Source organism: Necator americanus, chromosome III, assembly GCF_031761385.1.
Source record: "Necator americanus strain Aroian chromosome III, whole genome shotgun sequence".
NCBI lineage: Eukaryota > Metazoa > Nematoda > Chromadorea > Rhabditida > Ancylostomatidae > Necator > Necator americanus.
The window spans coordinates 23,249,202-23,263,691 of NC_087373.1; the positions used below are offsets into that span (position 1 = coordinate 23,249,202).

General features: G+C 41.8%; 2 protein-coding genes across 4 annotated transcripts in view; one reads left to right on the forward strand and one right to left on the reverse strand.

Moving 5' to 3' along the window:
- RB195_010602 (uncharacterized protein) overlaps nucleotides 1-8,129 on the reverse strand; it is a gene marked incomplete at both ends in the record, with an annotated part of 24,072 nt that extends 15,943 nt beyond the window's left edge. For 2 of the 3 annotated variants that reach the window (XM_064191691.1, XM_064191692.1), the window contains 6 exons: nucleotides 4,033-4,124; nucleotides 4,211-4,267; nucleotides 7,045-7,119; nucleotides 7,186-7,282; nucleotides 7,351-7,474; nucleotides 8,066-8,129. In XM_064191691.1, the coding sequence (XP_064049273.1) occupies nucleotides 4,033-4,124; nucleotides 4,211-4,267; nucleotides 7,045-7,119; nucleotides 7,186-7,282; nucleotides 7,351-7,474; nucleotides 8,066-8,129 (509 nt within the window). Of the gene's footprint in view, nucleotides 1-4,032; nucleotides 4,125-4,210; nucleotides 4,268-7,044; nucleotides 7,120-7,185; nucleotides 7,283-7,350; nucleotides 7,475-8,065 lie in introns of those variants that run through there. The other variant, XM_064191690.1, reaches the window with a different exon arrangement.
- A 4,543-nt stretch (nucleotides 8,130-12,672) lies between these two features.
- Nucleotides 12,673-12,984, forward strand: RB195_010603 (uncharacterized protein; the record flags this gene model as incomplete). Its single annotated transcript, XM_064191693.1, has 1 exon — nucleotides 12,673-12,984. The coding sequence occupies one exon, from the start codon at nucleotides 12,673-12,675 to the stop codon at nucleotides 12,982-12,984; it is 312 nt and encodes a 103-aa protein (XP_064049276.1).
- Nucleotides 12,985-14,490: the final 1,506 nt, after the last annotated feature.

A 14,490-nucleotide genomic window follows, 5' to 3' on the forward strand; every position in this document is an offset into this window, starting at 1 on the left:
ACGGAGACTGCCTTCAATCAGTTGCACATATAATGTCCGTAGGATTGTTTGGGAAGCGGCTATTGAAGATCATTCCAAAGAGACCATGAAAAACATCTCCATGCTGGTCGATACTCGATAACGTTGTCGACTGAGCATCTTCTACAACAATGGAGAAGAAGGTCTCTTAGGAACACGCGACAGCAAGAAAGTAGGTGGAATTGGCATCTTCAACATGCCGCGGTAACGAACATTGAGTCGCATCGCACTCTTGCGAATCGTACTCCTTCTGGGACTGAGAAGATGTGTATTTTCTAGATTTGAATATCTTCGTTATCGTTCTTCTATATACCTAAATATCAAGCTACGAAGAAATATTACGAGCTACTTTTTACAAGGGGTTACCATTAGAGAAGTTTTACGGAAATTATTTAATTCTCCGCATTGTTGTTGTCTTTGGCGCCATAACTAGCCAAGTAAGAAATAAACTTGAAGAACTTTACATCATGATCTACAGCTTACAATCAAAAGAACTGTAAAGAAGCACTTATATGGCTCACACGACGACTTGGACCATCCATAGAAAGTCGCAGATCCATAACACATTCTGTCTAACTATTATCCACGTTGTGAACTATTAAAATGAAGCAGACCACTTTATTGTCAAGTGAAGGTTTTATATGGCGGACCGCTCTTGCTCCCTTCCGCTCATGTACCAGTGTTTTGCAACGGGTCGACATATTCTCCTTTAAGAGTTTTTCTCCTCACTAACTGGAGAGAAAGCCGCGAAGTTCACTAAACTCTTAGATGAAGCTTATAGTTCGGGATCAAGATGGGTAAACTCCTGTGAAGTTCTGAAGCTGAGGTTGCATGGGTTGTGATCAAAAACGAATTTACGTTCAAGCTCGCGAAGCTCTGTAGAGAACAGATGAAAGAAGACGTCAAGAAGAGACTAGAAGATAAAGGTAAATTTGTTCGCTGTTGCTCGGCACCCACCACTTCGTTTGGACAAGCCAACACGTTCGATTTCAAGCCAGAGTCATATTAAGCTTATGAGTTTGTATGTGACCTATACTAATCGAGAGAGAAGCTCAGCCAATGTGTATAATCAGTACTTTTATCTTCAGAAGCATAGGAACTTCGGGAACCACAAGATGGAAATGATAATTCTGCGGCACTTCAATGGAACAACTGCAACACTAGGCGGGGAAGGGTAGAAGAAGATTCTTTAGCGATCTCATTTCCAACCATTTCCTTCTTCACCTTCTGAGGGTAAATGGGTATGTCGTACGAGGTCATTTCCTAAGTCATCATGTCGACGAAGAATCATACGAGATAAGCAATGGATTCTCACGTTTTCAGTAGACATGAAGTCGCTGCTGCTGATTGTAAAGGCAAATCGAAATATAACGACAGTAAAAGTGACTTTGATGCTCCATATACATGTTCAAAAACTCACATAAACTTTGCAAGGGCCCTACCATTTAAGTTTTCAGGAAACAAAGTTCGATCTTCTGTTTTCTGGCTGAGTTGAGTTCGCTACTTGACAGCTGCTCTTCAGATCGTAGAAGTGACTACTAGCTTCCACGATCTGAAGAGCAGCCGTTAAGAAGGAGTCAGCAGGAGAAGATACTTTGTTGGAACAACTTACTTCTTCTGTTACTTAGTGAGGAACGAAGCAACGATGAAGGAAACCAGTAGGTTCCGGATGGTAATCAGCGTTGTAGACGACCGGGCTCAGTGTAAAAGCTACTCCCACATGTGTCATCATCAAATTCTCACGCACTGTGTTGCTGCCGCAGTTTTTTTTCTATTCTTGCTGGTGAATCGCAATCGATTTGATAATTAGGCAACAGCTACGGTGACTGGACATTGTACGAACATGAATGTATCGACCTGGTGTGGGATTCATTGAGCTTATTGGTGTTGTTCTTTTCTTCTACATCTGTTTGTTCTGGTTAAAAAGCTTAAAAAATGCGGAAAAACCGTATTGATAAGAATAATGGTTCATTTTTGTTTCGCTTAGTTTCTGGATGAGCCAACTCACTAAACCGTCCCGTAATGAATTTACGGTACTGACCAGTAAGTGCACTTGTTTACAGTGGCGTTCAAATCCTCAAATCAGACAATTCAATTCAAAACAATGTAACATAAAGTTAACGATTCCGGAAGCTCTCGACGGAAAGCTAGGTGTAGTGACGGGTCATGAAGGTGGTCAATACCCTTAGTAATCTGAAAATAGGCGTGTGAAACAAGCCTCTGTACGCCTGTCTCTCCATTGATGCAACTTATAGCCGACAGAACGTCTTCATTGTCCGTAATCCGAGAAACATAACTCAAATAAGAAGCAGAAGCACCCCACCTGCAAAACCGCAGAGCCGTTGCGGATTTTGTCCTTCTATTTTTCGTAATAAGCTGCATTGTTGGAGATTTCGGGATCACACAAAACTGTTTCCCACTCACTCTTCTGGATTATGAGGAAGAACTGTGCGTAACATTGCATTAAATGTAACGGTGCACTCAGTTACGCGTCTGCGTGGGAGCCCAGCTTTTGGTGGTTCTTTCAGTGCCATTAATTGGACGTGCGGACGTTGGAAGACAATAGAACTTCCAGCGCGTAACAGATTGAATCGTAAGGGTCATGTGTGCATCCGGAGCTGTTTCATACGCCTTTTCTGGACTACTGAGGGGATTGATCACTTTCATAGTCGTGAACTACTCTGTCCTTGGCATTCATTATACTATGTCCGAACTATGACTAACGCAGTATGTGATCGGTCACTGCACAGTCGTGACTGAGCAGGATAAGCAAACAAATAGAATTTAATCAAAGCCATCAAGATCATCGATCAGATTGTTTATTCTATTTCCGCAGATGTTGTGATTTTGGTAGGGCAGCCCGAGCTTCGTGGCTTCCTAAGAGACCTGGAAAGAGAGTAACTCAACAACAAGTCATCTACACTTAGGATTTCTTGGTTTTCGCGGCTTGTGCGTTTCAGTTGCTAGCAGCATCAAAGAAGGTGTTTGACGGATAATTTCCGGCTTGCAGAAAAGAAAATCATCAGCACCGTCACCTCGATTCGGTCCCGATTTGAGGTGGCGTTCAGGAAATTATCGATCTTAAGTTCTGCTCGTGCTGCATTTGACTTGGGCTGTACCATGTAAAGACTTCCATGGAAACACAAGAAGAATCTATGCGCAAAACTAGCCGAAGGACACTCAGTGGCACACCGGTTCATCCGACGAAGTTACACATCAGCGAGTAATGGAATGATGGCGTCCCAGGCAAGTTTCAAAGGAAACCAGGTAGAAGCAGTTGCTATCTCCTTTATTCTATTCTTTCACTTTCTGGTCTCTACTTTTGATGTGTACTCTATTTTTGGGTTTGTAACCGGTTCTTGTCGTTTTTACTGTTTTCCGTGTGACTACTTACTACAATAGAAAATTCAAGGTCACAACATTTCTCGACTGAAACCTTTAACGGCGCATGATTTTCATTCAGCGCTGTTCCACAGTTGCCGCGAGCAACGGGAAATTGTCTGACAGCACAACTTCTACTCTAAATATCTGCAATAATCCCTTGTTAAAAGTATCTCTAGGGATCATTCGTACTATCACAAGCTCAAAGGCAGCACACCACGAAATTGATGTTGGTGCTGTCTGTCCAAGTAATGATATGGTTAGGGGTGTAGGTCACTAGTATGAGCACGATAACGGCAATTTCCTCTAATTGTACGGCAAAACGGTGTTGGAAATGGCCCCCTTGACCGAATTTTCCTACAAAGAACTTAACAACGTGCTAATACACAAGACCAGGCGACAGTCAACTAGTTGCTGATGCTGTCTCTTCTGCTGGCTGACAGATGCGATGCGCACGCCTGCGCTCTGGAGCATTACTAGGTCGCCCTCAGGAAAATTTGATCGACACTTTTTCCCACTCTGCTTAAAAAAAAGAAAAATAAGGAGAACTGAACTTGATCGCGCTCGTGTTCATGATCTGTATTAATAAACCCATTAGAAAAATTTGCGGGTAGTAAATAAGAAGTGACATACTTCTTTCCATCGTTCATGATTTCGTTAGTATCGGATGTCGGACGACTGTCTTGTCGTAGAAGAGCAAATTTTTGATGCAAGGAGGAGTCACCCTGTGCAACAAAAGTAACACATCTCCATATAGAGTCAAGGGTTTTTCTTTTCTTTCTTTTTCGATGGAGTGTCGTGCTAAACCTACCTTCGGGATTGCACTCCTCTGTGTATCAATTTCATCGGGATTACCTCGATCTGCGGGCTGGAAGGAGAAGTTTGATTTATGAAACCCAAACTACAAACGTTTTCAAACCACATATATGACTGGATAAAGGAAGATTTACTTTACGTCTCATTTTGTAACATTTCCACTGAAGACAAAATTTCACTGTCAAAAGTACTCACTTAGACCAGCAATAATTCGTAGGACGCAAATATAAATTGTTTTCGCGTAAAGCTCTTCCGGTATTATTGGATTTTGTTCGGAAATATACTCGGCGTCAAATGTGCGCGACTGCATAGACGCGACGCGTCTGCAACCACGCTTCCCCAGTTTACGTATGTAGTGCCAGCAGGTCGGACAGGTTGACTACACTTACAGTTGGGTCAAAAAACCTGCAGTTCGCACTGCTTTCAATTTTACAGGCGTATGCAGCGACTGCGCTGCTGGACTGCTGCAAAATAAGTGTCATGTGAGCAGCAGCAAGGAGGCCCCAAGAAGGGAAAACAGAGCGAAGATCAAATCTCTTTTTTGAATCAAATTTGTACTGTGGCCTTGAAGTCCGGCAGTTAAAGAGACTACTGCATATCTTCGACCATGCTTCTGGTCCTACCTCGCCAGAGCAATCAGCGATGGGATGTATCTTAAAGAGGATCATTGTCGTGGCTGCCCAAATACGTCAGTCTGCCTGCCTATCTCCGATCATGCGCGACACTGTAGACGCATTGAAAAGGGTCTTAGTGTATTTATATCCAAATCACAGAACTTTCTCAAGTGAGCCGGGATATAAATTACATGTTACTAAGCCGTTTTGAAAATTCAACAAAAAAAACATAAAGGAACTTTCTGATTTAAATCTTCCTGTAGTGTTTCCAGTTATCAACGAGGAATTTCCCCTGCTACTACTACAATTATAAATTTGAGAAGCTTTACACAGTACACAGTACTCTTCAAAAGTGAAGGGTATGAGGTTTTCAATGTGCTGTGAGTTGCAGATGTTTCGTAATCCAAATTCTCTCCAAATGACATTTACGAATAACGAAGTAATGAAAGAAGTGAAACATGGAATGGGAGAGAAAAAGGGTGGAAAGCTGATTGAACGGATGGGAAGGAGGTGGTCGAAGGAGGGGTTTTCTCTATCTAGACTCTATGTTAGAAAACGAGCTTATCTGAATAGATCTCACATCAACGTCCTACCCACATTTTACGCAAACTTTTAATTCGTAATTATTCCGACTAGAATGAGTCCCACAATTGATCCAGTAATTTCAATAGCTCTCACTAGGTATTCCTTTTTTCCTTCCTTTTTTTTTGGTTAGAAAGACCTGAAAGCTGGCGCAGCTGTGGTAGAGCCCTTAAAGGCATCGCCCCACGAATCTGAGGTGGTGCTGATTCCAGGTGGAGTATTCGTATACGGGATGGGAGACTACGGAGAGGGGGGTGATTCTGTCCATTTCTCCCTAATTGCCGTAAGAAACGGCCCGGAAGATACGGCTTCAGGCGTTTTAGCGCACTATTTTCCACAGGGAATTCGACTGGAGCGCGCCAGCCTTGTGCGGCGCCGCATCCAGGCAGTTTTTTACGGCAATTAGGAGGAAATGGACGGAATCACCCCCCTCTCCATAATCTCCCATCCCGTATACGAATACTCCAACTGAAATCTGCACCACCTCAGATTAGTGGGGTGATGCCTTTAATCATTTCTACGGTGACTGTCACAAGCTCAGATCTCAATCGCTAGACCCAACTCGACCTATCGAGCGCTTGCGCAATTGCACCGAGCTTCAGATCATTTTGACCATCACATTACGAAAAAAACACATTTGAAAAACTTGACTGTAGCTATTTGAGCCCCGGGTCGATCTGTGATTAATATTTGGCACAACTCATCTGAAGTTAACGGAATTACGAGGAACTCGGTAACTTCGTTTCTGTGTTGCTGCCTCAAAGCCAACGGAAGATCCCACCTCTCAGTTGTTCGCAAACATTGGAAGGAATTCCAGTTATTCTAGGAAATATTCCTTTCTCTTTTTTTTAAAGAGGAAATATTTTTTCGCTGAATAATTGATATGATTACTGCGGACTTCTCACAAGTACTTTGGAGGACCATAATTGAACATAGCATACATAGCTTAGGAGGTGCAACTTCTAGCATCTGCAGACTGCTTTGAAATGGAAAATGTAGGATGTGTAGCGTTTCTATTTTTATTGAGTGCATTTAGTCACCCTTGGTGGGTTCAGTAGCATGAGTGGTGTGTTATAATAAGGTCACGCAACTGCATGAAGCACGATGCGGTAAGCGGCTGTGCTCAAAGGAGTGCGACGAAGCGTAGCGGTTAGAATCTGGGTGGGTTCCTTGCTGACACAGTTCCTCGCACGCTTCGCGATGGTCCCGCCTCGATTCGGGCCGCTATCTCCACTTCGAGCGTCGCTGCAGCTGCACCGCGCTTCATCTCCCTACCATATTTCAAATGTAGCATGATAGAAATCAGGGTAGAAATCCGGCTGCACGTCTGCCTATGACAGAAACCCTCTTGATTCCCTTTCTGTTGAAACAGTTGTGGTTACCAGGATTCAAAATATTTCTAGGAAGGAAATCACATTTCTGAAACGTTCCGAATCACAATAGAAAGGATGTCGGAATCCCCCTTAAGAAATCTGGAAGATCCGTACATCCGGATCTAGGAGAAAGATCCATTATCCCGACAGAACCTCCAATGCACAAATTCATCCTACTAAAAGAAATGAGAGTATGAGCAGGAAGTCTTGGTGGAGCTTAATAAAACACCAAAATCAAAGTGATATGGCTCTGAACTCACAGTAATTGATTCCGATATCTTTCTTGTGTTTGAAATCTTCTCATTAACATCGTCATATTTCTCTAGGGCTGGTTCCTTAACGGAAACAATAAACAATACGAGTATATCAATGTCTCTTAATAAAATCTCAGCATAAACTACCTGAGGGGGGTCGTTAATCTCTTCAATTTTCGTCATTGGCTTGATTGCCTTTTTGACATCATGCGATGCAAAGTCAATCCCAACATGAGACACATGCCTGTAACATGCGTGTTGTCCTTATTTTCTAGTTTTACTTCAACTGAACCTATTTTTGGAGCTCTTTACCTGAAGTTAAAAGGAGCGGAAATGGTTGGCTTGTTTGAAGATTTGTTGACGGACAATTTTCGAGGAGCAGGAGTCGGTCTTGGTGGTTTTCCGTCGTTTTCGGGAATGCTCGCGGACATGTTTTCTATGGTACAAGAATTCAGAACAAGAAAGCAAGACCGTAGCCACAAGTTCCAACACAACGTGCTTTAGGAAGACACTTGAATGTTTCACAAAGGAACAGCACCAATGAGAGATGTGTAGAAATTGTTTAGCAAGTGCAAATCATAAAATTTATTTCAATTAAATGCACATGCACTCGTCGATAAAGTAACGTCAAGAGAACATAAACAGGTTGAATTTATTGTTTTGCAATAGATATACGGAAGTCTGCGAATGATCTGGATCTTCTCCATCATGAAGGCTGGAGAGGGATGTTGCGGACATTTGAGCACTTTTTCTGAGAGACTCAATTCCGAGATTGTCCTCTCTTTTCTCGGCGGATCGTTCCCGAATCAGCCTCACATCTCTCACCTTTGTCGCCCCAATCTTGACTTATTTTCTCTTGATTCTGTTCTATCTGTCGCGGTTCGTTCGATCAATAAAGTATTCGTTGAACAGTTAATGTTTATGTTAATGTTAAAGTCGGTAGTTCTATAGTTATAGTTCTTGCTTATTTTAAGGGATCTAAAACTCTTACTTTATTAAAGATTTTAAGAGTAACTGACAGAAATACCTTCTTGCTCTTGCCCTACAAGACACAGTGTTACTTCGTAACGTGCAGTGAGTGAAGCTGCCATACTAGGAATCATTGAGAGGTAGCGAGACAATGGATTTCATTGAAGCAAGTCATTTGAAGGACTGCTGCACGCCTTCCTGTTGGGGTAAACGTATTTGTTTTCAGGTGGTTGTTTCACATTTCCCTAGGTCGCAGTTACCTATAGATATTCAAACTGACCAACGGTGTATTCGTGAGGACTAAATCTTTCAGGGCACACGCGAAGCAGGTCACGCACCGTACTGTGTGCTGACTACTAAAGAAAGTAGTTTTACTATTTCGCTAGATGAAGGTACGGTCGTTTCTCGATTTTGAACTTTCTTGAAACAAGAAAAGTAAGCTGTGAGAGAATTACAGCAGAAGAAGAGCAATGTTTTTATCTAATTCCATAAATTGCAATTTTCACAAAACTTCTTCACAAAAGTTTCGTGAGAATATCGTATTATGGAATTATATGAATAATTTATATAAATGAATGGAATGTGACTACATAAAGATGAGAATGATGATTATTGGTGAATGGGTGGCTATTTGAGCAACAAATTTCTTTTTCGTTGGCATCACTGCCATCACGCCCTCGATTGTGGCCCTACTCTACCGGTGTTGATTACGAGCATCGCTCGTAACAAGAAGCTCGGTCATTTTGGCTTCCGGCTGATACGATACGTTCGATGGCGGTAGTATGTTCTAAATGATCAGCGAAAAAGCCAAATATGTCATTTTTAGCAAAGCGAAGCAGTCACAAGAATAGGCAATAAAAATCCCTTTCTTTTTAGACAAACTAAGTGCAGTTACTAACCGTGAATATTTTGTTAAGGAAGAGAAATAAAGTCTCCATAGATGAAATTTTCTCTTCAAATCTTGTTGCACTTGAATCTTTTCAATGTAAAGCACTCTTCATGTTTAGGGTAGGGGTTTAGGAAACCACATGCTATGGAACCTGATTTCATATAGAAATGAAAGCTTTTGCAGCAAAGAAGTTTTCTGAAGTCATTATTTACCAATTTCAAGAATGTTTTTATATCTTCTTTCACTTAAGCTAGCAGTTCAGAGAGAAGCTAACAAAGAAAAGAGGAGTCAATTTGTGCCAAACATCTTATTTATATGAAGTATTGTGAATGCTGTAACCAATACAGGTTGAAATCAAACGAATTGAGATGAATTTCTCCTTTGAAATGTGAGTGGTGTTGTGGGAAACGTTATAGAAAGTCTTTATTCAGATGTTACTCTGAATTAAATGGTATCCATCTTTTGAAGTAGCCAAGATTAGCACATGCTTGTTGATAATGTTCATTTGTGTCATCTCGAGAAAATTGACGAATCGAAAGACGATCATGCGTCCATGTTGGATGAGTGTAATTCTTGCAAAAATTTTGGGTTGGATTCTCTCCAGTAGGAGGAAAGATTTCATAGAACGAGAGTGAAAGAATGGAACATTACAAATTGAGGCTTGCATAAAGAATTGCTCACTATTCGTCATCAATTACTTCCATTTCGTCACTTCTGGGAGTGTGATGTAATATTTAACGTTATCACCGCCATTGTTGAAAAAATTAGAATTAAATTTCAAATGTCAAATGTCAAATTACTAGTTGAGAGACAGCATCGAGAATTTCCACGAACGTTGTCTTCAAAGGATTCACAAGCGATGAAAGGGAAGTGCGACGCTGGAAGAGTAGTGGAGGTATGACACCTAGCTAAGAATGAATCACAGCTATGCTTAGGCAGTAGTTTCAGAGCAAAAGTGATAAGTGATCAATAGGAGTCTTATCAGTTCGGATTCGTTCATTGGCACGCGCTAGGTGAAGACAACACCCTAGCTTCTTTCCTTTTTGTTGACAAAGAGTGCGATAGAAAATCGTATTTCACAGCCCTGTGAGACTAGGTGAGCAGAGAAGATAACGACTTCCAACAGAAGTCGTGGGCTTCCTTTATCCTTCAGTACGAAGTTTGAGGGAGTTAAGAGAACTCAGCGGAAACCAACGTCTTCGCAAAGTACAAACCTCTTGTTGCCGGTCATTTTAATCTTCCTAGTACGTTCATTATGGTATACCTTTCGAAACTCTTGTTAGCCCTAATTGAAGAGTCAGATTAAAAAAATTCAATTGAAGAGTATATGGTGTAGTACAAATGAGGTCAGGATTTGTAGAAGCTTTATTAAGGGTTTCACTTTAGCTTATGAGGTATCAACCTGTACTTTTCAACACACAAAAACATTCGATAACAACTCCGAAAGTTTTTGGGAAATAAGTTTCTGCAAGGAGAACATCACATATCGAGACGGAAGGCTTGACGCAACTTTCTTTGCAATTTCGAAGTGGATTTAGTTTGGAATGTGTCAGCGGTGACTTCTGAATTTGCGAGTCCAGCTCGCGCTAAAAGTCACTACAGTGCAAAATGCATTAGCGTGACGGATTTCGGGTGATACCATCATTTGTAAATTATCTCGGTTTTTTCTTTTCTTCCTTAATACTCATGCTTCTAAACAAAAGCAAGACCAGAGATTATCAGAAAATTTTTCGTTTAAAAGCATGAAATTTTTGGTTTTTGTATCTCCCGAAAGAAAGAAGAAAATATAGAGTTCGAGGTGTAGACTACAAATATGAGCGTATCCACTTTCAATTCTCAATGCTGAAGAGACATAATTGTTTTTAGACCGCTCGCACATGGATGCAGCGCATGCACAAAAGAGGTGTGTTGCAACTGTTTCTGTAGAAAAAACAGGGGTCTTCCAAACTGTTTGCACTGTTTTTGCGACAATTGGGAAGGATGAGTGGAGCCACACTGATTTCTGCGATCTACAGCCCGAACTCTAAGCTTTTGCTGTGGTTACTGCAGCAGAAATCATGACACGGTGGCTTAGGTAGACAGCCTTGGCGTGCATAACCAATTGTTTGACCATGCATTCATTGGGTTGACTATATTGCCATGTGTAAGATGTTTTGTTGCGACTGCACGGTTGATGGTTCGAAATTGTAACAGATTTTATTATTAGAGATTTCCTGATTTGAAGTATGCCTTCTTCTTGAGATCTAGGAGTTTACATTAACGAGCGTCTGAGCGACCACACACATTGCTTTCCGTTTTTTAAGCCCATTAAATGGTTTTTCCTCTTTGTTTTTATTGTTACTCTTCCCCGTCTACTAACGTGTTGCTTTACTGCTGTTAAAAATCGATTTGAATTAAACTGAATTGAATCAAGCCTTGTCAATTTCATTTTTAACCGCTCTTCATATGCATTCGTTTGGACGCACCCAAACTTTTCCGTAGCCTACTTTTCCATTTATTTATTAATGTTCTTTGTTCAAACTCATGAACTGAATTCCCATCAATGTAATGATGACTTGGAAGTTTATCTGAAAATGGGGTAATCAAGAGAGGTTGTTTCACACTATTTGACACGAATTTAATACTAGCGTCTTTTCATACTTATACCTAATTCACTTAATTCATTCGGTACTCAATTCATTCGATTAACTCTACGGTTAATTAGCTTATTTCACATAGTTCTTCATGGCTGCGTATACAACTCCGATGGTTACCTGCACGTGGAAGCCCTGCTTTCGATAAACGCAATCAGACATTGCAATGTACGCATTGGGAACGTTCCAGCTGTAGGCACATAGCTTGCACAACTATATGGCGCAAGATTTTCATATATTGCGAAAGGGTGCTATCATCCAGCACATCACCAAAGCCCACAATCGGAAAGGTGATCTGTCTGGAGGGGGATGGAATCTTTGGCAACGACTATCCGTTTCGTCACGATTTCGTCACGATCGAGTAGTGTTGACCGAACTCCACCAAGCGGCCCTGTGTAAACATTTATATCTATATCTCTGTGTCCCGTTTTGCAGGAAGCACACATGAGAGATGGGCCCGTCATCAGAATCGAAAATTACACCATCTACTGTGGCTATGCTGATGAAAGAAGATAGGAGGATGCGCCGTAGTTGTGAGGAACAACTACAAGAACCTGGTGGAGAGATTTGACTCAACGTCGTCTAGATGCTCCTTTGTACGACTGCGGGATCGCAAAGGACGAACACTCTCGATCGTAAGTGCTCACGCAACTACGGAAACTGCTGAGGACAGCAGTAAGGACGTCTTCTATTCTCAGTGCGTTGTTGCCCAAAATACTCAGCCAGCAGGTGGTCGTTGTTGGAATCGACGCAAATGCAAAAATTGGACTCCAACAACAATCCGATGTGCTAGGAAAATGGTATTATCCAGCGGAGCGCACGTCGGACACCGTGGCCGTCTAGACGACTTATGTGAGCAGACGGGCGTCATCATCGCGTCCACATTTAAGAGGAATCATCGACGCCATCAGCTCACGTGGCATGGTTCAGCACTTTTAACGTCTGAAGAGCAGTACAGGCGGAAGATGAGGATTCTTAAAGTTCAGCTCGACTACGTTCTGGCGAGGAACTTTCCTTAGCCGGATATCCGAAAATTTAGAGCTATTTGGGACGTTTGACTCTCACCACCATCCAGTTCTCCTCAGCTCCAAGATACGGCTCCACAAGAGGAACCGAGGAGTTTCTCCTTAACTGAAAATCGACATGAGGGGTCATGACATGAAGAATGCTGAACGAATTTCCGCCAACGTGTGTCCATCCATGTTGGAGTACGCACCAGCAAGAAGCTTTGCGATGCAGATTCGCTCACAAATTGCACCCAGGACGCTGCAAGGGAAATACTTCTGGTTCAAATGTCGCAAGAAATTTGCTTTTGTACAAGCGCCGCCAGCTCCTGAACCTGAGCACGCTCATGAGCCGACGTATGCGGTTAACGAGGAACACCAAAAGAGTAGAGGTTCTGGTCTGTATCCAAAAGATGAGAAGTGGAAAATCAGGTGGAGACGACGGAATTAGCGCAGGAATGATGGAATATCCTTCTTCGTCTGGGGTTCGTGAGATGACAAAGATCATCCGTTCAATATGGATAGACGAAAGGATACCTGACTAGTGGAGACACGCTATCATGATTCCGCTCCAAAAGAAGTTATCACGAACCCTAAGAATAAGAAAAGAACCTTAGAAAACTGGTTGCGCATCGTTAGGAGATGATCGAAATCTGGCAGCGGTATTAGAATCCAATGCAATTAGCAGTTCTGAACCTTGAAGCCTCTTTCAACTCTCCTCATTGAGGCTGTCTTCTCAATGCGCTCCACGCATAGAGAAGACAACCTCGATGAGGAGAGTTTGCGAAGATAGAGTACCAGGAAGCTTCGTTCGCCTGCTTGATGACATCAACGAACAACTGCATTCGCGGAAAACAGCACGAAACTTCAAAATTTTGTCAAGCGTGTGTCGAGGCTGGCTGCAGCCTATGAACCACGTCTACGCCTTGATAAATGCAAGCAGATGTGGATCCCCTCGAGACCTCGAACCGGAATCAGGTGGGCTGTATGCTGAAGAACAACGGCAGCTACGAGAAAGATATTCAAAAAAGATGCGCTAAGTCATTTTGCATTTAATTCTTTAACTAAATACCTGTGTTCGATCTCCATCACCAACGAAGTCAAGCTGCGAGTCTAACTAACCGCAAATCGCCCCATCATGATGTACGGATAGGAGACTTGGGTAGCACCAACTACAGTGATGTATGTGCTGATCCCGAAGATGCGTGGTAGTATTTTATTTTTACGGATAACAATGGGTCCGAAAAGCACTCTCTGCTTTAGGATGCCACTTTTATACAAGAAGGTGACGTGGGGGGGGGAATAAGATATTTGCCACGATTCAGATTAATTTTGTCTATCGAAGGGAAGACTAGCAACGTTTTGGTATATGATTCAGGATTATGGACGTTATTGTAACGTTTGTTATGCATCATAATAGGAAAGGAATTAGAGAAATTTTCTAAGGTGATACAAAGTCAGATACATAGTTCAATACACTCCGCCAAAAAAAGAAAAAGTGCATGTTACAAACATGACAAGACTATTTCGTTTTGGATTTTACAACATTGCGGTAAGAGGATGATTTTTGCTTGAATTTACTATAGATTCCAGCGTTGCAAAATGTAAGCACAGTGATGCAGAGTACAGAAAACATAGTTTTAATATTTAAGAGGAAATCTGAAAAGATTGGAAGAGACGTGAATATTTTTGAGAAGAAATTGGTGATAGGTGACAAACTAAAACCTTTCTCTGACGAAGTACTAGCATTCATGGAAAGAATTTCCGTTAAATACAAAGCTTCGTTTACAAACGCGAGTCGTCCTTGAAGAAGTTTCGAGGTTTCTCCTGGGCATCGTATTGTGCAATTGATGTTGATACTGGAGTCCGTGAAGTGGAATTGTATTGTAGAAATTTGTCCTTCTGGTTTGCATTTCGCGAATTGTGTCGTATTTCCGCATTATATTTCTGCCGTCTC